The sequence below is a fragment of the Erpetoichthys calabaricus genome, chromosome 9, assembly GCF_900747795.2.
Source record: "Erpetoichthys calabaricus chromosome 9, fErpCal1.3, whole genome shotgun sequence".
In the NCBI taxonomy this organism is placed as follows: domain Eukaryota; kingdom Metazoa; phylum Chordata; class Cladistia; order Polypteriformes; family Polypteridae; genus Erpetoichthys; species Erpetoichthys calabaricus.
Window position 1 is genome coordinate 67,249,543 of NC_041402.2, and position 26,380 is coordinate 67,275,922.

Genomic DNA, 26,380 nt, shown 5'->3' on the forward strand with positions numbered 1-26,380 from the left:
TTTTATAGTGCAATCATTGACCGGTTAAGAGTACATGTCATCTTTCACCAGACAGTTCTTTTGGTGAACAATTAGAATTAAGCTAACATTCAGGTCTTGTGCCAGTAAAGAGAAGCTCGAGTAGGCAGTGGCATCATTTTCTGTTGGGATCAAAAAAGTGTGTGAGACTATGGGAAAGTAGAGAGAGACACAGTTAGAATGAAAAAGAGTTAGAAATCACAGACATATCCAAAACATGACCGAAGGATGGATTAAAAAACACAAGAGAAAAGTCAAAACACTGAACTAGCAAAAAACAAACAGAAGGTGAAAGCAAACAAAAGAAAAGTCAAAAGATATGCAAAAGTACAAAAAACTTAATAAAAATAGGCACAAAAATCACAAGTGATTTGAAAGCTGAGTTGCATGACAGTTGGCAAGGAGACACTTGGCAGGTATGATAGTTCCTTGCTTATAGTCCTTGACACCAAAGACATCCAATGTTTATGGTGGTGGGAGAAAAAAGAATGTGGGGAATAAAACAAAAATTGTAAATGTCTGCTCCACCCTGAAAAGTTTTATTCAGTGGTAGAGGAGGCTTAGAGACATGAACTGTTATAAATAAATGCAAAAAAAAGTTAATAGACGGGAAATGAACATGAGCAGAATGAAAAGAAGGCTTCTTACCTAATAATGAAATCTGATTGTGGGTAGAAGAATGTTGAAAGCTAGTAAAGAATAACCATCGGGATTAAATGATCTCTCTTCTAAACAGAAATGGCAATCTAATGGGGCTAAAATTGTCAAAGTGTTTTTGATGGACAAGAAAAGCTGCCCAGACTGATGGAAGCTTCTTTATTGTAACTCTGACAAGGCAGGTTGACGTCATCAAGCAAAGAGCCATTTTTGCTCTTATTGTACACTGACACACTTAAGTGAACATAGGAGTCTGTGCCAACATTTTGGTTGTGTTCTTTTGTAGAAATGTGCAACTATTCAAATGAAAAAAAACAAGTAACAGTGTGGAGAAATAGACTTAGAAATATAATTAACGCAAGTGCAGAGAGAAGAAGGGAGATAGAGTGAGTCAATACTGAAAGTCAGTAATCTGTTTAATTAGTGGAGCTCAAATAAGCATCAGGCACCACTGCAGTGACACATAAGGGGGCACAAATCAACAAGAAGAATGTAGCCAAGGACTTTATCTGCAGAAGATTAAGTAAATGTGATAGTAAATTTGATAGTGTGATAGTGTACAAGGCAATCCAGATAGGATTGCAGGCAAGAAAGTTCATCTTAGAACAGAGTCAGGCCCCTTCAAGACCCATAGAGAATAGGCGCCAATAAAAAGATGTACTCTTAACGTCAAGGTAGGAAGAAGGCTATCACCAGGGTGTGTTACGCTCCTGACATTTACATTTACATTTCCATCATTTAGCAGACGCTCTTATCCAGAGCGACTTACAACAGTGTTTGTTAGTTTTTTTTTTTCGCATACCCCTCGGGGTCAGAGCGCAGGGTCAGCCATTGTACAGCGCCCCCTGGAGCAATTACAGGTTAAGGGCCTTACTCAAGGGCCCAGCAGAGTAGGATCTCTTTTGGCACTGACGGGGATTCGAACCGGCAACCTTCGGGATACCAGCGCAGATCCTTAGCCTCAGAGCCACCACTCCGCCATGGTGACAATGGCAGAGCTGGCAGTACTACTGGGCAGCTAGAGGGCACATGGTTCCAGGAGAGAACCAAAATAATGATGACAGCACAGATTCCCAAGAAACCCGACCCCTTTAAGGCTTTAAGGTCTAGAGCTGCATTACTGTACAGATGGTAATGTCAGGGTTCACCTGAGGTTGGATCCAGAGACAGGACGTAAAGCTGTCTAACATTCAGAGTCCAGGTGTATACAGATTGAGAAGCCAGTGGACGGGAACATGATGGGCAGAAGGAGGATAGGCCACAGCCAGAGAGAGATAAAGAGAGATGGTCAGTGAGTCAAGGGAGTGATTGTACATTGGTTGGTAACCTAAGCTTTATTATTTTCTGTAAGGTTTTATACTATGACTTATACTTTTTGTATCCCCTTATGATAAGTAGTCCATGGCGCTATATGGACTTTAAATAAACAATTGTGCCCGAGAACGTGCAGGCTCGAAATTGGACACAGGTGTGTACCGGACAGTGCCACTCTGGGGTTGATTGTGGTAGCTTGGCTGATCACCAACACACATGCAAAAGCAAGCAGATTGGTCTGGTGCCGCATTCATGTCTCGGAGTGGGCATGGTTTTGCCCCTGCACCCAATCAGGCCATATACTGTAAAGAGGAGCCTGAATGAGGGTGGGGGAGATTGGGATAGATAAGAAAGAAGAGAATGAAAGAGAAGGGAGGTTAAAAGGAGATGAAAGAACTGGAAGGGAGACAACAGTGACATAGCCATGCAGAAGTGAACAGAGGCAGGTGGTCGAGTGTGAGCCTCAGGGCTGCAGGAGTCTGGAGTTGAAGAAGGGCCCTCCTACTGAGCGATTACCTGGGAGAAGGAGCAACCCGATGTGTGCTGTCTCACGCAGATGCCGATGGACTGGCAGTGGGAAACACATATGGCTCGGTCAAGTGCCTCAGGGTTGCCGAGGGTCAGGCAGTGGGGACCCGAGCCAGGAGGGACGGTTGACTGCACCTGTTGGGAGGACATCTTCTCTGGCTGCAAGACCCCAGTCAGGGTAAGCAGAGGTATCGTCAATTTTAGCTGGAAGCACTAGAGCTTGGGAGATGTTAATAGGAGAACTGTCTCTGGGATTTTAACCTCAGTTTTTATGGATTTATTTATGATATTTTAACCACCACTTTTTCTCATGGATTTTATTGGATTATTTATTTATTGGATATTTAATGGAATTGATGCACTGCACTATTTATTTGGACCATCACACTCCACCTGTCTTTTATTTTCGTTAATATTAAATCTCTTTTTGTTGATCTGTAGCATGAAAAAGTCAAAGGGTCAATGTGCTACTAAGAAAGCATGTCTTAACTGCTTTAAATTTGAATAGTATTTAATTGGGGAGTCAGTGCTTTTAAATTTTAATCTTAAAGCTATAACCCTGTTGTCAATATTCTAGCTAATATACCAAATGTTCAAATAATTTAAAACAAATAATAATAATAATATATTTTATTTATATAGCACCTTTCTCATGCCTAACATGCTTTCAATTTATGCATCTCAATTACTGTATGTTCTAGTTATGATGATGTCTTTTATAAACTCATTTAGAATGTGTGTATTAAATGAGTTTAAAATAATTATACATATTAAATGAACTACACATAATGAAATGATATTGAACATAATGAAATTAATTTAAGGTATTGATTAAATTAATCTATCACCAGTGCAATTAGATTTCTTTTAATTACCAGTTACATTTCTAAGGTATTGCAGCTATATACCATAAGGTAATTTATACTGCAGCTCATTTGTAGGTTGTTGTTTCAAGACCCGGGCGGCACGGTGGCGCAGTGGTAGCGCTGCTGCCTCGCAGTTAAGAGACCTGGGTTTGCTTCCCGGGTCCACCCTGCGTGGAGTTTGCATGTTCTCCCCGTGTCTGCGTGGGTTTCCTCCGGGCGCTCCGGTTTCCTCCCACAGTCCAAAGACATGCAGGTTAGGTGGATTGGCGATTCTAAATTGTCCCTGGTGTGTGGGTGTGTTTGTGTGTGTCCTGCGGTGGGTTGGCACCCTGCCCGGGATTGGTTCCCTGCCTTGTGCCCTGTGTTGGTTGGGATTGGCTCCAGCAGACCCCCGTGACCCTGTGTTCGGATTCAGCGGGTTGGAAAATGGATGGATGGATGGGTTTCAAGACCGGGAGCCTGCAGAAGAGCAGATGATGATGGGACAACGTGATTGATTGTTTCATGATGTTTATACTGATCGGGATGGGTCCTGTAGGCCTTAATGGCTCATGTAACTAGTCCCAAGCAAAACCTGTACCTTCTTTGATAAAGCTTTTATTTTTAACTCCATCAATGTAGATACTTCAGAAATGTAGAAATGAATAACATGCTTAACATTGATTTACAACTTTATAAAGGGTATACATCTATCTATCTATCTATCTATCTATCTATCTATCTATCTATCTATCTATCTATCTATCTATCTATCTATCTATCTATCTATCTATCTATCTATCTATCTATCTATCTATCTATCAACAATCCCCTAAACATACATAAGAACTTCTGGATTGAAAAAGAGAGCTGCTGGCTTGTAGGTGGGAGTAAGATGAGGCCATATCAGTTATATTGCAGGTTTAAGTTTAAGGCATTGACATTCAATCAGAGCTGGTCCAGCTAGTTGTGTCCAAAAATTCAAAATGTTAATTGAAATGTGTTCATTCCAATGTCTCCCTAGTTAAGTCAACAACATTCTAAGGTCAGAATGATTCATTCATTAGAGTATTAGTAGAGAATGGATCATTTCTTTTCCTGAGTTAATGTATGTAATAGGATGATGTAACTTACCTCCTTAGGCATGCAGTAACGTGGACAAATGCAGTATTTCAATGACTGGATAGCACATTTTACTTTTAATTGTAATGTGCTTACTTTTTCACCATTGCTCAAACACTCATTTCCAGTTTTTGATATACTCTACTGAACTCAAGACAATACATTTTCCAGGACTTTTCAGTCATAGCCTTCACCTACACAATCTTAGTGAATCATGAACAGTCACTGCACTGAATTCTGTGATTAGCAACAACAAACTCAAACAGCTTTAATTTTGCCATAAACCGGGAGGTAGGTTTTGTGCACAATGCGTATAACCCTGTTGCCCATGACCAAGCAAATATGGACTCCTCCAGGTTTTACAAAGTTTCTTCTTTGTTTTTCTCATTATAAAAGAAAGCACAGGCAACAAATGCAGTGGTCCACTGGTTGTTCTCCATGTTATTTGTTTACTTTTACACAGTATGCTAATCCTTATTACTTTGTATTGACTGGCTGCAAAAATGTTTCGGTATTGTGATATTTTCAGAGTACAATAGGAAATCTGAAACTGTACTGAGAAGTTGAGAGTGAACCACGTATCCTTAAGACAATGTGATCCAGCAACTACAGTGGTTAAATATGAAATGTTTTCCAACTCAAAGTTGTTAGAGTGACGCCAGCCTAATAAAACCCTCCACACATAATTTAGAAATTCAATTCCCCCAGTAGAGCCAATCATGTCTTTAGACCATTGTATAATGCAGATACATAATACATATTTTCTTCAAAATCTAGTTTGCTGCACATTTTCTGACATACAAATGAAAACATGAAAAAAAAACTTTTATAAATAAGATTTGGCTTGGTTAGCAAGCTTTCTTTCTGCCACGTTATGCTCTGGACCATGTAATGTAAAACTCAATGGGATCTCATAAATGCAAGCAACACTCTTAAAACCAACAGCATGCATTTAACAGAGATGTGACTGCAATCTTATGTTGTTCAGTTCTATACTGAAAAATATATAGAGGTTTTCTGATTATTAATAGTGTGTATTTTTAATACAGTGAAGACCTGATGATGTTTTTGTAATAAAGTGTGTAGATTATCCATTCAGCATCTTTATTTTATGGTTAAAGGTTTGATGTTAATGCTACATAAGAAGTGAAAAGTAGCCAACAAATAATTTTACAATAATAATTAAAATATTCCATCTAGGGCCTCATGGTGGAGCAATGGTAGAACTGTGGCATGACAGTTAGGAGTCCAGGATTCACATCCCGGGACCCTCCCTGCATGGTGTTTGCAGTTTCTCCCCGTGTCTACGTGGGCTTCCTCTGAGTGCTCCAATTTCCTCCTCCCACAGTCCAAAGGCATGCAGGTTATGTGCATTGGTGATACTAAATTGGAACTAGGGTGTGTGTATGTGTGTGACTGTTCACAATGTGACAGACTGGCCCCTGTCTAGGGTTTGTTCCAGCCTTGTGCCCTATGCTAGCTGCGATAGGCTCCAACAGACCTCTGTGACCCTTTTCAGGAATTACAGGATAGAAAATTAAATGAAAACAATATTCCATCTGTCCATTGCTGCTTTTTATGAGTCCACTTTCTCCCTTACAGGGCTACAAGAATCTGTCACAGCAGCATGAAGTAAAGTCAGAAATCAACTCTGAGCGGGATGCCTGTTCAGTGTTAGGACTTGCTCCTGTCCACACTCATATACAAGCCAGGTAAGCACATGTGTCTTGGGGATGTAAGGGGAAGCTGTAGTTACTGGAAAAAAATAATATTCTTTGACAAGAGGAGAAAGTAGCCTCATCTGGGTGTCAGACTTTAAATAAGAGGTAGCAGCACTACTAATGGAGCCACACTATTTAAAATATAATATTGTTAATTCCATGGGAAAATATGTCATGTTAGCTCTCACTATGAAAAGTCATGTAAGACAAATCTTAACGGACACTCAAACATTCCAGTTCAGAGTCCTGTGTTTGGGGTGGAGGTTAGCACCTATCCCACCAGCATCAGGTGCAAAGCAGGAACCAGCAGTGCAAGGGGAACCAGTTATGTGTACAGTGGAAAGTACCATAAATGGCACATGTGTGGAATGTACGACAAAATTAGAAACACCTGAAGAAAACAAACACACAGACTTGGTGGGGGAGAGGGGGTGCACAGGTGCCAGAGGACAATGAATTTGTAAAGCAGCAGTAATAACTGGTGTTAGTTACATCAATATACAGACAAACAACTTTTGTTTTATATGGTACCTTAATATCAAACAAAGAACTTTAGACTTCTACAAACCATGCACAACTGTGTACAAATATTTTTACATATTGAATTAACCTGGCAGCCTTGTTCAGTTCTTTTGCCACTACATCATATTACCTAACCCTGTACAGCATATAGTGTAAGTAAAGGGAAAGCTTTAGAATGGGTGAATGAAATGTATATGTAACTATTTTGTTTTAACATTTCAAAATGGAGGAGGGATAAATACGGTATACTCATATACTATATATTAAATGTACTATATATTAATATAACATTTCTTATGCATGTTTTGAATGTTAGAAAAAAATTTTGTCCTTGTATGTCTTGTGCATGCTAGTGTACTTCGATCAATTTCAAGTGAATGTCGCTGTGAACTCAAATAGGCTGAATCTCCACACAAGGCCGACTCCTACCTTATACCCTGGACTGGTTTTATAGATGCCATCTTCTAGTGTGACTCGAATATTGGGTTTAGTTTAGTAGATGAAAGAATGAATGGACAGATGCATAAACACCATCCATTCATTTTTAAACCCACTTATTCAAAGTAGGGTCTTTGAGCAGTTGGGGCCTTTCTCACCAGTTGTTGGGTACAGGGCAGAAACAACACCTGGACAGGGTGCCAGTCCATTGCATGGCAAATACACACACAGGCCAATTTAGCAATGCCAATTCATTCAGTCTTTGGAGTGTGGAAGGAAACCGGAGCACTCGAAGGAAACTGGCACAGACACAGGATGAGCTTAACGTCAACACAAGTAAAATATTCCAGTTGTTGTCAAAATTGGCACCAGAGTGGAAGACAGTATGCTTTTAGGGAAAGCTTCCACATTTATTTTCTTTTGAATTTGCATCCAGTTATCCTTAGTTTCAATTTTGCACATCACAAGGTTTTAAGTCTATTTCTGTTAAAGCAACCGAATCCCACGCTCGTTTCAAGAGGCGAGATAATACACTTTATTTAAAAAAAATATTACAAAAGAGGTATATATGGTATTGAAAATGGGGGAACACTAAAGCCATAAAACAAACATCATAAAAAAAGGAAGCAAAAGCATCCATGTTTCTCTAACCTTCTTCCTGATTTCTTTTAGGGAGTAAGTCTCATCATTAGTCTTACCTAAGAACTGGTAATGAGAAAGCACCTTCTGAAAGCAGCATGCCTTCTAAATATACAGTAGAATTAAACTAATCTGAGCAGCACAGTGGTTAGCACTGCTGCCTTTCTGACCCAGCCATCCTGGGTTCATATGTCATTGCTGATGTCCCTCCCACATTTAAGAGCTCTGTTAAGCTATTTGGCAACTGTAAATCACTTCCTTAGGAGTGTGCATGAGGGGAACCTGTGCGAATCCAGAAATGGTGAAATGCTGTGGATTTTCAAGAAAAATGAAGCACCAAAACTGAAGGAATAAACATGCAGATTGCCGATTTCTCGTTTTGAAGACATGAGATAAAGTCAATACTATGCCTGTTTTGAATCTAACTAAACAGGAGGGGGCTCCACCTACACTTTGCTTGCATAAGATCAGAATATATCACTTCAACCTGCTGTCCTCCCTGAACCTTTGTCCCAAACAATACTGCCCTCTTTGTCCTCCTGCACCTTTGTGGTCTGTGAGCTTTCCTCAACTGCCACATCCTAACTCCAAAATTTTCTAGGAATGTTAAAGAGGCCCTTTGAAGGTGTGACCCTGGGGTATTTTCAGTGTCATAATGATATTACTGTGAACCACTTCCAGGTCAGCCTGATTCTTTGAAAACTTGTGCGGTCACCTTGCTGGAGCTTCTTCCAGTGGCTTGAGGTTTCCCTGTCCAAGGCTGCCTCTTCAAACTACAACTCCTGGGCAGCCATGAGGGATTCTAAAAAATCTATCAGCAGGAAACTAATGGCATTTGTTGGAGTGAAGGATTACTTTCAATATATTTGGGTGTCAAACCCTTGGTGCCACCACTGTAGCTTTCCCTTACACGAGAAACATAAGCTAGGCAGAATAATGAGACAAGGCAAGGACTGGACTAAACTACAGTAGATCTAAATGACATTTGATAGAAAGGGGAAAATATCATGATTCTACAAGGGCACTGCTTGCTACAAATCTTTTAAAAAATGTAGCAGTGGTAGAAGTGTCCTCCAAAGGGCTGTAACAACAAGAAGGCTAATGACACCACATGAGCAAAATGTAAAAAAAAATACATGATGACAAAAAATACAAAATTAAGAAATGCTAAACAGAAATTGCAAATAACAACGAGGAAACCACCAAACAGTACAATCATTATGATATTTTTCTGCTTGACGTATCTGCCACCAAGTCCAAATGTGTCCATTATCTGCTGCTCCACCTAAGAAGTCACTAATGGACTAATTTGTTCTTCCGGGTCTCAGTCTTAGGGTCTGCCAACCTGCGTATGTGACAAATGTTCTCATCAGTTCATGAAAAAAGTGCAGTTTGCCTTTAGTTAGTTTTTTTTTTTTTTTGTTTTTTAAATTGAGTGGAAGAGAGTGGTAATACTAGGCCGAATCAGTAGCAATATAAGAGACAAGGTCTGAATGCAGGAACTTTCCTAAAGAGGCAAAATTAAATTCATAGTCATGAGCTAAGCCACAACCTGAATATGATTTATCTCTTGAGTGAAGACAAATCTTCCCATTAAGAAAATTGAAGTGTCAGATTATACAACTAGGAATCGCAGGAAGATGACAGATTACACAACTGCCTTATGACTTTTCAACACATTTTCAAATTATCACTAGCTTGACATATTTTGACAGCCAGTTGATGTGCTGGTGGCTCTATGAATGAATGCCTTCGCTGTGTGGGTATGAGTTCACCTGTGCATAGTCTCTGACAGTCAATTTTCCTTTTTCCATTCTGTTGTGGTACAAAAATGACAAAACAGTACACAGATAAGCCTCTCTTCTGTTTGTCTGGTGTAAACCACTTCTTTCCCACTTTCCTTATGGCCACATGGTTATCAGCACTTACACACACACACACACACACACACACACACAAAAGACCCAATCCTATGACACTCTGTGAGTACCTACGAATGTCACGCTCTATAGCTGGTGTTCAAAAACATGCACTACAACTGTTCAAAAACTTGCAATGGTTATGCAAATAAAGGCTACACCTGAAAATCACTGGAGAACATTGTAGTGTGATAGGCTTTTTCCAGTTGCTGTAAAGGAGAACTCTCTTGGCCAGTCGGAAAACCAAAGATAGAATCTGGCTCGCGGTACCATTTGTCTCTGCTGAGGAATTTATTCAGTGTGATGCCCCATCCTCTCAGCTTGCTCATCCTCCCTAAGAAAGCAGCTGTGGTGAGACTCAGATCTGGGCCTTCAGATTACAGAACATCTTCCTTTGCCACTGCACTGCAGGAGTTCTCCTTTAGCACAGTTGGAAAAGATGCTGCTTATTTAATTGGAGATCCAAGGTTTGTGATCAGGCTTTTGAGTGTGGGACTCTCAGCGTTTTTTCATCAGTGACGTTTGGGGACTCGTCTGGGATCAGTCAGATGATGGCTGAGTGTAGCAGGGGACAAAAGGACTGAGGGACAATAAGAGAGGGAAAGAGCGAGCCTGCCATTGTTTAATGTGATACCCTCAGAATTTATAGGTGTATAGTGTACTTAAAGTATCTATCTATCTATCTATCTATCTATCTATCTATCTATCTATCTATCTATCTATCTATCTATCTATCTATCTAATGTCACATGTACTGAGGACAGAGAAATTCTTACATGTACATGCTAATCAACATACAACATGTCATCATTCTCCTGCACCATAATTAGTTGCAGTAGAATTTAATGGCCAGCTTGTTCAGCTATGGAAGGAGTTCTCCTTTAGCTCAAGTGGGGTAAGCTGAAGCTTCAGATGCCCAAGATTCATGAGCAGCCTGCCTTTGTGAGGGATGGGGCCTTGAGCAGCTCTTTACTGGTGACAGTAGCATCTGTAGGCTGTTACTCTTAAATAAGTCAGTGACCTTCATATCACAAAGCAGGCTCCATTCCTGCCAGTTTCATACCAGCCCCCTTTAGTCTTGAACGTCCAGCCCCTCCGCTGTTATCCCAGCTAGGGAGTGATAAAAGAAGCAATGGTTTCAAATCCAGACAAATATACGAAAGTGACGAGCCCTTGGCTGACTGAAGTGTTTCTTATTCTGAATCTAAACGATTGTTGAACACACCTTTCTAGGTTCCAAGTACTTAATTTTTGATTAATGCATTTGTTTTATTATTGTAGGTATGCTGATGTTCATAACTGTTATTAATATTTCAATTGACTGTGTATGAAGTAGCATGTAAGTAAGCACTTTTTGTATTGTGTATTATTGTGCAAATGTCAATAAATTTAAATTAAAAAAGTATTTCCCTATTCGCTTGTCTATCCCCTTTCAAAACTAATTTCCTTCTGATACAGGTCTCAGGATGATTTGAATTGTTTCCCTTTTCATTTCCACTTTACATCTTGTCTTTGAAGTGTAAGAAAAAAAAAACTGGAAGATTATGGATTTTTGTTTTAGGTGTTATGAATGCTTAGAAAATCAAATTTTAAGTGGGAAATAGTTTTGATGTTCTCTAAATAATGCTGTCTGAATGTGAACAACCTCAAGTGAATAAATAGTTCAATTCTTCAGTTAGCAGACATTTATTATCATAATTATGCTATAAGTACTGGCTTTAATGCCCTCATGGCAAATCATAAATATAAAACAAAATCATAACAGAAACACATATGTATTCAAATTACAGTCCGTGGCAGCAATGAGTAGTTGAAGTCCTCCAGGGCTATAAGGTCTTTGGGTTTTCATTTTAATTTCAGCTTTCAAAATTAAAATTAAGTCAATTGATTTGCTCATTGGGGCATATCTAATAGCATTTAATGCTACATTTTATCACTTGATGAATGTGTACAATTCAAAATACCCTTTAAGTAAAATATGGCAGGAAGAATATTTGCTATATTCATCAGTCTTCTTTAGACACTAAACAGTGGAAAATCTTCTTGGACTGGAATTCAGAACAGTTATGTTTCTGTTCCCAGCCTGAATGCTCCCATAAAACCAATGTGGCCCATACACAGACAGGGCTACTCTTGGACAGGATAAGCTCTCACCTGGTCCTGTTCTCCTCCCCCTTCCTCATCGTAGTTCAGCACGTTCTCACGGATGTCTTCCCAGCCATCATGGTGTGCAGATACATGGTAAACACCCTCTTTCAGGCCTTTATAGCTCTTCCAGCGTGTCCATAGGAATATTCCCAAAAGCAGCACTGTTTGTACAGAGGGTAGCAAAAGAAGGGAAGATCAGTGTCTCTGCAGAAATGTATATGTCAAAATATGACTTAATATGACATATTCAGCCATCTTTAACCTAAACCCCACATATTCTGTAAATAAAAGTGAGTTGATATTCTGCTCCTTCTATGATCATGGTAGCTTAATGCACCAATAAATGTGGCTAGTACATCTGTTGCTACTGAAGGGGTAGCATGAAGCTGTTTCTTCAGATATTTTGGCACCTGAGTTTTGTTGCCGGCCTGGTTACTGCAGTTTGTACATTCTCCCAGCACCTGTGTAGGGATGCTCATTTCATTTTAAATACCGAAGATGTACATGGCACAAAAATCAGTTAATTATGAGCATGGCTCTCTGGGAGGGTGCACGGCACAGCCATATAATGAACTGGTATCTTTAATTATGAGCATGGCTCTCTGGGAGGGTGCACGGCACAGCCATATAATGAACTGGTATCTTGTCTCGCGCTACTACTCGGTTATGCTTCCACTATTCGTGACACTATAACAGAAAAAGTAGAATATCAGACAATTCTGCAGCTACAGTGAATTCATGGGATTCATGTAAGTCTTTCAGACTGAGAGGTCTTTTACTATGTCACCCTTTTAAAGAGCTTATATTGGGGGAAAGCAATAGGAGGAGCGGAAAGGAAGTTCAAATTACATAATGTGGAGGTAGTCAGGGTTGTGGTAGTTAGCAGACAAGAGCAATTCTGATATTCAGCCTGGTGAGGTTACTGCTTTTGGCTTCATCTCTTGAGATTCATGGAGAGAACATTTCCACTTCAGAATGCATACAAAGGAAAATTCAGTTGTTGTATTGAAATCACAGATAAAAATAGAATTAATCTCTTGTTAAAATGTATGTGGTACTGACAAATTCGACAGCTTATGTTTGCATTTAGCAGAATTGTCGGATGTTTTCCTGTTCGATGGTGCATTGCAAACTGCCACTATCAGAGCTGGATGGCAAGCTAGAATCTGGGAAGAAAATTTTGTTTCATCCTCCTCTGAAATTTGGTGATGTTAAGAACCTAATTAGTTTTAAAAGTAACATATATGACAGGCATATATATTTACAATATTTTTATCAAGTTTATTTCTGTCTTGTTATTTGCAATATTATATAAAGCATTTGAAGTGCACTTCATATTAATAAATTGAAATAAACTATATAATTACTGCTTTGTCCCTCGTTTTCCACCACATGAAACTGTGCAAGTAATTTATCTTGCCTGTGCATCCACTATTAAATAAATAAGAACATTATTTTTACAAAAACATGTGATTCAGCCCCAAAAGAGCTCATAAATTCTACCCAACTAATTTCTCCAAGATAACATCAAATGAGGTTTTGAAAGTCAATAAAGCCCTACCCTTTACCACCCTACTTTGTCTAAGGTTCTTAGTGCGATGAAAAATTTTATAAAGTTTGTGCAAAATTTAACCTTAGCAAGTTTCTAATGGTGTCCCTGTTTTCTCGTTGAATTAGTTTTAAAGTAACAGCCAGTATTCTCTGTTCTAATTCCTTAGAAAAATTGAAAAATTCAATCATGAAACCTCTGCATCTGTATTTGCTTAAAACTTAAAAGATTCAGCTCCTTCATTCTCTCCTCAAAGCTCATACCTGTCAGTTGTAGAATCAGCCTTGTCACACTTCTCTGGACATTCTCTAGTTCTGCTATGTCTTGTCGGACGCGTGCATTATGGGAGCGCCTTTAAGGCTACAACCAGGTAGGCACTATGTCAATGGAGAGGAAGAATGTGAAGTTGGTAACCACTTTTCCTTTTCCCTTCACAGAGAGGGGGATGACATCATGGAGGACATCTGATGTCACTTCCAGGTCAGTTATGGAAGCTCTATTTGTCCCACCACAGCAGCTATACTGTATAAACAACAGAGAATCCAGGAGTTGGGATTCATTGCCAAAACAGCAACTGATGGTGATGGACCTTATACCTTAGAAGCACCTTAAGGTAAGTTATAACCAGACCACATTGGTCATAATGCTCATTTCTGTTTCTGTTTCTTTTTTATTTATAAGCATCAGTAAATGGAGGGCAAGGTTTGAAAACCAACCCTTCATGCTATATTAATGTCCTATCTTGACTATCTTTTTTGTAGCTTGGAGACCAAAACTGCACACTGTATTTAAGTTGAGGTCTCACCAGAGTATTATAAAGCTTAAGCATGAACCCCTTTCACTACATCATAGTGGTAAGAAAAGCACTTTAGGATGGAACTCACTTTTTAAGGGTGACATGGCCATGGGCCTCCAGAGGTTTCTTTCCTCCAGGAATGCTATTAACTGGAATTTTTGTTTTCTTCACAATTATTATATTAATGGGACTTTACACAGGCATATGATTAATAAATAAATTTCCAATTTACTGTCTTTTCACCCTGCTGTATGTACCTGAATATGTTGTGGGGTATTTTGTATTAGAGTTGTAAATAAGTGTAAACATGCTGTTGGACTGTGCTCAGTGAAGCATACCATACAAGAATAAAGTAAATTGAATCAAACTGGCTGTGTTACACATTAGCTAGACACTTTTCTCCACATAGGCCAATGAGACTTACTCATTATGAGGAATTCCAAGTTGGCAGGCTTTCTGTTTATTCTGTAATATTTTTTTCAGATTAGCTCTAGTCAGCTAGAGAATTCCATGCCAAAAGGCAGGGTGTACATAATGACAGCACATGCAGCATCATCTACTCAAAGTGTGCTCTGCAAGTGGTATTAAGAGTGGAGATCCTTTGCCACTTTCATTTTATGATATGAGGAGTCCTGAGTGCATGTCAAAGATGGATTGAAATCGAATTGATCAACGTAGACCTCAGTGTTAACATTTCATTGGACCATCTATTTGAATGTATTTTGTAATACATGGAGTAATAAATTGCATTACATTTGTCATTCCAGGAGATAAGTAGTAGTAATAAAATGCAATACTACCCAAGTTTGTGGTGCACCATTAGTTGGAATGACAAATGCAATGCATATGTCTCTGTTCTATGTCATTTCATATAGGATTCATAAAAGTGTCTTTGATGTGTCATCTGTTGGGATGACACAGACATAACAGCTGGATTGACACACAAATGCACAGACACAGAGTTGCTGATCCTTTTATTAAGGTGGATAATTGCGATGTAGTCACCTCTGCATGTCCTGCACCTGTGGAAGAGTGTAACGGATAAGCAAAGAGCTAGTTAAGAGTCAGGAGCTGATGACAGAATTTAACTCTTTGGACAGTAATAGTGGTGGAAAATTTGTGAAAGTTAAAGATTCGAGGTAAAATGGGGTGATTTTTTACATCCATCAAGGAACCTTCAACTTCAGTAGTCAGGTTAGACGAGGCAAAATTGTAGGGCTATGCTTTGTTAAGCTCAAGAGAGCATAACTTATACATAATAAGACATTTTCTTTGCAGTGCATTGTGTGAATGGCTTTGTGGCTGAAACATTTAATGTACATTTTCCACACAAATGTTAAGGTATACATTTTAACAAAATAATGGTAAAAGCAAGCAGTATTTGCATTATCCTAATAGGGAACAATCTAAAGCAAAACCTGAAAAAAACGCAGCTTTCAATCCTTAAGGTTAAGAAGAAAATCACCAAAATATCTTAACCAAAGTAGTTAGTAAAAGAGATGGCCGAGTGCTGAATTGAGTCACTGCACAAGCTTTTACTCAAAATAACCCATTCGGGTAACTGAAGATGTTTTACTCGGCCAGTCATAGATCAAAAGTCTGTGACAGCAACCTTAAACACTGGAAATGACCATGGGGATGGCTTCACAACTAAGCCATTACAATAACATTAAAATAGGATTTATTAGTAAAAAAGCAATAAAACAACATAAAATGGCAAAAGATGAGAACAATAAAGAATGGTGAAAGAAGACATGTAGTAAATAAGACAGAAAGAAAGTGTTTAAGACATACTCTTTTATTTGAAAGGAAAAAAACAGCTTAATTCAATTATTAAAACCAAAAACAAAAACACATATATAAAGTAAAGATGACAACTTCACAAAACATAAGTGAGAATGTTAGAACCAGCTTGATCTTCTCATAGAAGGATCATTGATATCTTTATTGAAGTATTATTCCACACTTTCTTACCTTTACTCAGCAATATTTATATTTTAATTGTAATGGCACCCAGTCTGAGGTTGGTTCCTGCCTTATGACCAGTATTTCCATATGTGTCCCCCAGTCCTGAGCTGGATTACACATATTTGAACAAAATTGGAGTGACAGATTTAAAATTGGATGGACTGATACTTTTCATTGTACAGCTTTTTTTTGTCTTTTTCTTCTTCATTGTGTTCATTCAATGTTTTAAGAAATGTAAAAAAAATATAAATATATATATCTACTACTGTATATAATAAAATGTCAGTGTGTCCAGTTTCTCAGGGCAATCTGATTGGCTTTAGTGACACGACAAAAGAGGAAGTGCGAGTGTGAGACAGACATGGAGGAGTAAAGGTGTATGAGCCACACTGAGAGAGACACCCTCAAAGACGACAAGTACAAAACTAGACAGGTGGTGAGAAAGTCGCCTTGAAAATAATGAAAGAATCTGAGACAGGCTTTACAGGAATGCGCTTGAGAGAAGGAGCACCAGTGAAGATGCAGAGCAAAGCCAATGAAGGTACACTAGGGCAAGAGATAGCAAATATTTTTTCAATGATTCCATACCCTGGCTAGTGTATATACTGTACATAGTATATTACTATGTATAACATATATATAGTCACATATTGGGTTCACAGTTGCACAAAAACTTTTTAAAAACTTTAGACACACTTTAAAGGAACAATTTTGGAGTCCTTAAAAGATACACAGAAAATGTGATAAACATCTTAATTTTTGACTCCAGTCATCTGTTCCTCGAAATTAAAAGAATTCAAAGGCGTGTCCACCAACGTTATCGACCTGCAGAGTGGCGGGACCCCAAGCTCTAAAAATGATCTGCACGAAGGAAAACTGTGAACTGTTTGCAGTGGCAATTATACAGTTATAAAGGCTTTTGTCACTGTGAACTATGAGACAAAGTTGCATCTAATCTCACTTCTGTTAAACCAGTATCTGTCTGAAGCTCTGTTCCCTCTGTAAATCAATTCATCCATCCATTATCCAACCCGCTATATCCTAACTACAGGGTCACGGGGGTCTGCTGGAGCCAATCCCAGCCAACACAGGGCACAAGGCAGGAAACAAACCCCACGCAGGGTGCTAGCACACCGCAAGGCGCACGCACACACTAGGGACAATTAAGGATCGCCAATGCACCTAACCTGCATGTCTTTGGACTGTGGGAGGAAACCCACGCAGACACAGGGAGAACATGCAAACTCCACGCAGGGAGGACCTGGGAAGCGAACCCAGGTCTCCTAACTGCGAGGCAGCAGCGCTACCCACTGCGCCACCGTGCCGCCCTCTGTAAATCAATCAGCTCCAAAAAGTAAAAGTAGCCCAATCGCTTACAAGCTATATAAATAAAATTGTAAGCTATTCGGATGTCTGTTTGTTCGCTAATCATGATAAAGAATTTAATTTCTCTCCTCAAAATTGTGTGTATTTCATAACTTTTTATTTATTATTGTTTATAGTGTACTAGCACTATAAGTGTGCACTTCTTAAGAATTCTTTGAAGTGACTTGCATCACTCGTGAGTATGTGCAACAACAGAGGGTGGACAGCACTGCTATATTGATCTGCATGAGCAAAAAGAAGGAGATGGACAAAAAGTGTCAAAAGTAAGAGAGCCTTACCATTCAACCAGACCCTAAAAGATTTAAGAAACAGGCACACGAATCTCTGGGCTCGGGTCTACAAGACCCTAAGGGGGGTTTCTACACTTGCTGGGTAAAAGAAACTTAATTTTCATGTGTTTAATAATTTGAGTTTGAGAATCACAAACAGTATTTTCCTTATCTACAACAACTTCACCAAAAATGCTTATTATCTGTTTTTGCTTAATTAAGAATGAATTGTAATTATTTAGACAGGGACTTCAATGAAGTGCCAGTCATCTCTTCAGCTGCTCTGACCATATTCAGCATATCAAAGTCGCACACAGTGAATTTAGTGTCAGCGCCAAGAACATGAATTAGAATTAGATACTGATGTTTTACACCTCTCTGACTCCCATCTCTCTTTTCCATATTGGACTAATTTTGAAAGAAGGAGGCAGAAAAAAAAAGAAATTTCACAGGAATCAACTTATAATCCCTTAATGCAATTTCCCTCCTCACTGAGCCAAAAAACATTCAGCAAAGAGACATCAAATATGCATTTACAATTTATCCAGATCTGTCGGGGTTGTGCTACAGCCTCGCAGTTCCTTGTACTGAGGTTTGATTCCCCAGATTGGATTTTGTATGAAGTTTGGCCCCCTGCTGACTCCAAATTGCCCCCGTGTGGGGAGTGTTGGTAGTAAGACATGGACTGACACCTCATCCTGTGCTCTTTCCTGCCTTGCACTCTGTAGTGCTGAGGTAGACAGAGCACACTTTGACCCCACAAAGGAGCGAGTGTCATCAGACAATGAATAGATGGACAGCACGGTTATGGAAAAACACAATTAGCCCTTGGGTCTCTTTGCTGTTTTTTTCTTGTTTGGCTAATTCCATGCAGAAGCCCCCTCTCACTCCATCACAGGTGTCTGTTTTGAGTGAGTGGAAAGATCAGATTCCAAATACAACACATGCACGGCAAGCTTCAAATGAGAAGTATGCATTTGCATGTGTTTGCACTTCAAATGAAATTTAACAAGCATCTGGATTGTTTTACTTCCTCTCACTCAAAACATTTTGCTGCAGTAATACAAAAAAAGAAAAAAACGATTAAATACCGCCCTCCATATTAAACTAATAATACTCCCTGTTGATTTTAATGGGGTTTTAAATTAGGATCGCTTTTCATTTTTATGGCCCTATCATTCCCTTATTTGAATCTGTGTAACGTGTCTTTATTAATTATTATGATACATCTTTTAATTCCAGGTATTCAATGGCATGCATACCAAGCAGACAGATTTTTCAGTTGACAGGCAAGCGCTGACATGTGGAAATGTCAGGGCAAATGCACAACATGCAGCACACATCTGTGACTTTAATTGAGGTCAGAATAATAGAATCCAGTAATAAAATGGCCAGGTAAGAAGCGATGCTAAAAACCCAGTTTGGGGACCCCCGTGACTTGTCCGTGTTAAAAACACTTTACTTGTTAAGTAAAAGCTACTGATTTAAAAAGGCTGGCCATTGTTCAGAACAGGGCTTGATCAGAGGAATGATAAAATTTGAGGTATGCTGCATAAATGACCATTTCTACTCGTATCCAGTCACACTTGACTCAGCAGACGGCACACAGAATAATAAGACCATTGCTAAAAAAGTAAATAAAAATGCTTTTAATCAGTTTTGGGCAAACTCTGGTCTTTTAGTGGTGATGTCTGGGAGAAAATGTTAATGGAGGTCAGATAAGGCAAAATCCAGTACATTTCACAAGAGACACATAATATCTGATGCAGCCTCTTCATCCTTTTAGTGAATCACAACAGGACATCGTTAGCAATTAAGTGGGCAGATGCATTTATTTAGTAAGTAAATCAGCCACCCTACAGCTCGTGTTTAATACATCAGCCCAAGGAAGGAAATGAATGACAATCCATCCCAAAAATTAAGGAAAAACTGACACCGTCTATCCACTGACGAACGAGTGTATAATGGGAGCACTGGTCATAGGGCGAAAATCCATCATATGCAGGGCAGCAGTCCATCACAGAACACACTCACACCATACACTAGCTAATTTTTATAACTGCATATTTTGCTAAAAAAGAACCTATGATTTACCTCATCCTATTTAGCTGAAAAAAAACTCACTTGGTCTAAATGTACGTACAGTATATTGCAAATTAAACTTATTTGTCACACTTTAGGTACTACAAAAATACATCTATTGCTCATTTACTATTATGTTAGACTTTAACAAACACTTCTTTGGATCTTCATAACACTTACAAGGCAACAGTAAAATGTTCATTCATCTCTGCAATGGGACCTACTAACAAAACTTTACTTTGGAGTGGTCTGAGGTGGCTTAACTGGGACACATTTCTCTTGATATTACATATAGAAAGATAGTACTAGGGTGTTGTACCGTGTTAGCCATTATGAATGTAGAGAAAAGCCAAGCAAAATGACACCTTTTATTGGCTAACTAAAAAGATTACAATATGCAAGCTTTCGAGACAACTAGCCTGAATGAATCTATTCATTTCTTACATTTAAAATTTCTCATTTAAAGATTTACCAATGTTGTTTCTTGTCCTAGAGTGTGTATATAAACACAGGGAACTCCAGTTTCTGTATTACATCTTGCCTGAAGAAAGGGCCTGAGTTGCCTCGAAAGCTTGCATATTGTAATCTTTTTAGTTAGCCAATAAAAGGTGTCATTTTGCTTGGCTTTTCTCTATATAGAAAGATAGAACTTTATTTGTCCCCAGAGGGAAACTTGGCTAAGACCCGTGAATCCTTCATTTTAACCATTAATTTTTCCATTATGTCAATATGCCAACCAGCACAGAGATGAGTAACTTATCTATTGATGTTTTATAAGACCAAAAGAAGCCTTTGTTAAGGTCTTGTTACATCAGAGTAAATGAGTAAGAGATACATCTTTGCAGTTCCTGAGCCTAAGTGTTACAAACCTTTCGAACTACACTGTAACATGGCATGGGGAGAAAATTCAGTAACCACTATCAATAAATTAATCATTTAAAAAAATGAATCATGTAGTGCTAAGTCAAGTACACATAAAGAAGTTTACATAAAGAAAATACCACCAGTTGTGGGCAGATCTCATTCTGACAAAAGAAAGTCCAGGGAGGCTCGTCCACTCTCCTTCACTGAGGGAAACAAAACTGGAAATGCTGACCTGACGTACAAGTGTCCCATCTTCAACTTGTGCTCACATGCAACCATTCTCCATTTCTAATTTCTCAGATATTTCTTACTGCTACTAAGATTTGCACCCAAGGCAGTTGCACCCAGGTTTTCAATGTTACCTTTATTGCTTAGCGCAGCAGCCCCTGTGACTCCTATGGTGTTCTGTGAAGAATCTCAGAAATTATCTTTATGATGATACCGCATCAGAAACTCCTTCATCTGTTTGTAATGATAATTACCTTTGTTACTGTACCATTCAGTTGATTAATTATGTAAAATTGTTTTATTCTTTATCTTAGTTAAAAGGTTGAAATTGGTTTATGTTAATAGTATGCTTATGCATTTTGTAAATTACAATGTAATTGTGAGCATTATATAAAGCTTTATATAAAATGTAGATGATTCTTTAAACATTATTTTAATGTTAAGAAACTTCATGATTAATTTCAGTTCAGTCTCTCTTAAGCTGGTAATTCAAACTATATTCCTGGTTTAGTCACTTCCAAGAGCATTTTGTAGTGTGGAGGATAGAAATAGAACTGTTAGGGAGAACTTGTACTTCTAAGAGGTAGACAATAGTTGCATGAATTCAAAGGATTTGAAGAAGGGGTTGTAGTGAAATACAACGCAAAGATCAAAACTGGAAAAATACACCAAAGCCCAATGCATGAAACGATAATCATATCCAAGAAACATGCCTATAAATGTCGTAACCAGAAACGCTGAGAGCAAAGTTTGAAGAGAGAGAGTTTTGTTTTCATTTGAATATCCGCAATCTCAGATGAAGAGACAAGATGTCAGAAATGACCTTTCAACTTGTCGTTCTACTGAAGTCACATGCCACACCCCTTGGCAACTGAAAGTCATGTCTTAACTCATAAAATGACAGCATAAAACAAAATCGCATTGAAAATGGTGCACAATCATTTCGACCACTTTTAATATTTTTCAAAAACAAAGACTAATGGCAAATTTCAATTTGTCATGCTCAAAAAGCCAAAAATGAAAGTTAAACGTGATGAGAAACCAACCAAAAATTCTAAATGAAATGGAATCTTAACAGAATTGAAGCCAGGTTTCAAGGATGGCCCCAGTTCGCTCCTGAAGTGCACAGTCTAGTCTACACCCATAAAAAGGTACCCAGTGGTTACCTCATGCCATTTTGCCATCACTCATCTTTGTTTAGTCACTGACCTGGCAGTGTTCAGCTCCTTTAAATAAGAGCTGAATATTTTTTTCATCCAGCCGTCACCTCTGTCGTATTATGCTAATATGCCTGTTCTCACCCCAACTCCAACCATTTTCATAGTCTCTAGCCTCCGAGTGATGTCTGCTTAACAGAGAATTGCACAGTATCAGTTGATCACAAGATCTGAAAGTTGTGACCATGCAATTAAAACCTGAATTAGTCAATTAAAAACCTGACAATGACACAGATTCAGAGGAGCTGTCAGTAGTGCTGAAGTTGACCTCTTTTGATGTCATTGATGTTTATTTCAGGAAATGAAATGTCATTTATGGTTCTAACAAATAGTGCGAAACGTTGATTAAAATGCACATACTAAAGATGATGACGCGCCATCATTCTTTATTCTGAAGCATTCAAATGTTTGAAAAAAGAACACTCAGATTATCAGTTTCACAAATTAGACCATCTTTGAAAATGTAGTCTGTGTCTAATTAATGAAGTTCTTTATAGTTTCACAAAACATTTTCCTTGCCCTGACCAACAAAGAGGGGATCATATCATAGTGAAGATTTTCATTTTTTTTCCTCTAAAGTGCTATCCTTATGCCTCAGTTTTCTTAGTACATTATCACTCTTGGCTGACAATAAGTTTGTCTGTCTCCTTCTAGAATGTCATTTGTGACACAAGGATACAATCATTTGCAGCCCACAACATTGCCACTAAATGAAGCTATTGAGAGTTCCGGCTCTGTTAAATTCTAACCTTGAAAAGAAGGCATTAAAAAGAAACTGCATGATCAGTTCAAGCATAAACTTGCTAAAGATTAGGGATTATTGGGGGCTTGTGAGGATGCCAGGAGTAAAACGAGAAATGATGATGGTGAGCTCTACAGTTAAAACAGAAATCCCTTTTCATTGTTTCTTAAATGGATTCTTGGGGGCTAAAAAACAACAATAAAATTTTTACTGGGGTTTGTTTCCGACAGTGTGTGTTAGCGTTGATAAATGAAATCTTAAACAGAATTAGAAATTTCTGCAAGGAGTAGGAGTTGTATAAAAAAAGCCTATGTATGCGAGTGTGAGCGTGGGAGTCATATTTGGAAGATAAACCTATTAGTATAAAGAATCACCGCATCACAACTTGTTTTATTTAGTGGAGAATAAAGCCTTTTTTATGCTCCTTTCTTTGTTTGTGTGTTTTGTATATGTGACACAATCCACAGGGAATCTAAATAAGTAATAAAAAAAACTAGTATGCTGTGTAGTGAAAAGCTGAATAGAGTACATACTGTATTATTATAAGGTAGAATAAGTGCTTATAAACAGTATAATTTAATAAAACAGAACTGCATGTGCATCAGGAAACATTTCATGGTCTTCAGGGGCAAGAGATACTAATATGCTTATTAAAGTAGCCTGCATTGAGGGTTTTCTTAAAATCAAATCTTTTTACTTCCTCCTCCACTACTACACTGGTTTGCATGTCACTTTCTAAAACAGGGGTGTCGAACTCCGGTCCTGGAGGGCCGCAATGGCTGCAGAGTTTCACTCTAACCACCTTATTAATTAGTGACCTGTTTTTGCTGTTAATTAACTTCTTTTTCCTTAGATTTAATTAACTCGACTCAGACCCCTTAGTTCTTTCTATTTCCTTAATTAGCAGCCAAACAATAATGAGACACAAAACGAGCAAACAGGTTTCGGGTCTTGGTAAGGTTGATCTCTCAGGTCAATAATCAGAAAAAGAGAATCAACAATTTGGGAAATGTCTGCTGTAGCAGAATGAGAGCAGCAGCAAGCCATGGAATTAAGTAACGGGTTTAATTAACAGCAAGAAGTGGCTTCTCATTAAGCAACTGGTTGGAGTTTGAAACCCTAGTTTAGCTGGTCATCTGTTGGCTCGTTTCACATCTCATTTCTGTTTGGCTGCCATTTAATGAAGAAAAGAATCAATTTAGAGGACCAAATCCTTAAAGACCGGGCTATTAAAATGAAGGGAAATGGAGTTAATTAGCAGTGAAAACTGGTCACTGATTAGGAAAAGGGTTAGAATGAAAACTTACAGCCACTGCGGCCCTCCAGGCCTGGAGTTCGACACCCGTGTTCTAAAAGATGGCTTTTGATGCCTGGCTTCTTAATTTTACTCATTTTTGGCTGTGACCAAATGCAGTTTTCACTTTGAAGTTCATATATCCAGTACTTCATTACTGCTGCACACAAATGTGTCTGATGTAGAGGGTGTCGCACATGTGCACTTGAAAGGCAGTCAGTGGGCTTAACTGAGCATAGAACAATGACTCAGGGGTTGACGCTGTGTACTAACGCCTCTTCTCCTTCCTCTACAGATCACTGGAAGGCAAGACGAGCTAAGCCCTAACCAACTTCCTCATTCCTCTCCAACTTCCAAGCTCAATACAGAGGTCCTCAAACGATTTGGCATCTCCATGGACCAGCAGGCGAGGCAGACTATATTCTAGTGCTCATTGATTATGCCACCCACTTCCCGAAGGCTGTTCCTTTACGCTCAGCCAATTCAAAGACTATCGCATGGGAACTGGTAGGCGTTGGCATCCTTAAGGAAGTCCTAATGGACCAAGGGATGCCTTTTACTTCGGAAATGTTCAAGGAGGTGGTCAAGTTACTGAGAGTAAAGAGGCTGAAAACTTCGGTTTATCACCTTCAGACTGATGGGTTGGTTGAAAGATTCCATCAGACTCTCAAACAGAGGCTGTGCAAGGTGGGCAATGAGGACAGAAGGAACTGGAACCAATTACTTCATCTCATACTTTTTGCCTATAGGGAAGTCCCACAAGCCTCCACAGGTTCTCCCCCATTGAATTTTTGCACAGATGACAGTCCCAAGGGATACTGGATATCCTAAAAGAAGGCTGGGAGTAGGAGGCCCTTCTGTCAATACTAAAAGAATACATGGAGAAGGCTCGAGCAGCACTGGCCTGTTGCTGTGACTGAGGCATATCACTGTAGGACTTCCGCCTGGGACACAGAGTCATGGTCCTTGTTCCCACTTCCCACTCCAAATTGCTGGCCCATTGGCAGGGCCCATACGAAGTTAAGGAGCGGAAAGGGCTCGTCGACTACTTGGTGGAACAACCCAATCATCGACTGAGTGAACAGATATATCATGTAAACTTGCTGAAACCATAGAAGGACAGGGATCTTGGAGCTGGAGAAGTGGAGCTGGAGATCAGATGTATGCTGGACCTAGGGGTCATTGAAGAGAGCCACTGTCCCTGGTCCAGTTCTATTGTTCTAGTTGTTCAGAACTTGGAGGTTTTGTAACAACTTCCGCTGGCTTTACCAAGTCTCCCAGTTCAACGCCTATCCAGTGTCACAAGCTGATGACCTACTCGAATGGTTCAGAAAGGCACAATACTTGACCACCTCAGGACTAAAGGGTATTGGCAAATTCCTTTAACGGAGTCTGCAAAAGTACAGACTGCGTTTAGAACCCCTAGTGGACACTGGAAGTATTGTGTCCTCCCATTTGCCTTGCGTGGGGCCTCTGTGACCTTCCAGCATCAGGTGGACAAAACAACGCCTATAGTGCTGCCTACCTGGATGACGTAGTTATCTATTCCAGCACATGGGAAGAACACCTACAGCACGTCAAAGCATTGCTTCAAACACTAGCAGACGCCGGCTTGCAAATCAATCCTAAGATATGCTTCTTCAGGGGCTGTGGGCTGATGGGGGGAGCCATGTCACACATGTGCGCTTGGGAGGCAGTCAGTTGGCTTAACTGGGCATAGAATGGTGAGTCAGGAGTTGATACTGTGTAGTAACGCCTCTTTTACTTCCTCTACAGATCACTGGAAGATAAGACGAGCTAAGCCCTAACCAACTTCCTCATTCCTCTCCAGACCACAAACCCCTGTTGACTTCACTTCCGCTGCTGCTACCTTTTGGACCCGCCTCTTCCTTTTCCCTACCTATAAAAGCCAGTCTCTACCCCTTTTTTCAGTCCCGTTTTGGACACAGTCTCTGGTGATTACTCTGTGTTCATACAAATATGAGGGTGGACCCCCCAAACCTTTTTCGTTTTTGTCTGCTTGTATTTACAGGGGGTTTGCATCATTTTTGTTATAAAGAGGTAGTGGTGAACAGGTTAAAAACAAAAAAGAATATTCGCCCGTGTTCAAGAAC

At 39.2% G+C, this 26,380-nt stretch overlaps 1 protein-coding gene across 2 annotated transcripts in view; it reads right to left on the reverse strand.

The window, feature by feature from the left end:
* The window catches only part of si:ch211-186j3.6 (neural-cadherin), a 631,675-nt gene that overhangs the window by 4,191 nt on the left and 601,104 nt on the right, over window positions 1–26,380 (reverse strand). For both annotated transcript variants that reach the window (XM_051932159.1, XM_028809678.2), the window contains exon 32: window positions 11,878–12,032. In XM_051932159.1, coding sequence (XP_051788119.1) covers window positions 11,878–12,032 — 155 coding nt within the window. The remainder of the gene's footprint in view (window positions 1–11,877; window positions 12,033–26,380) is intronic.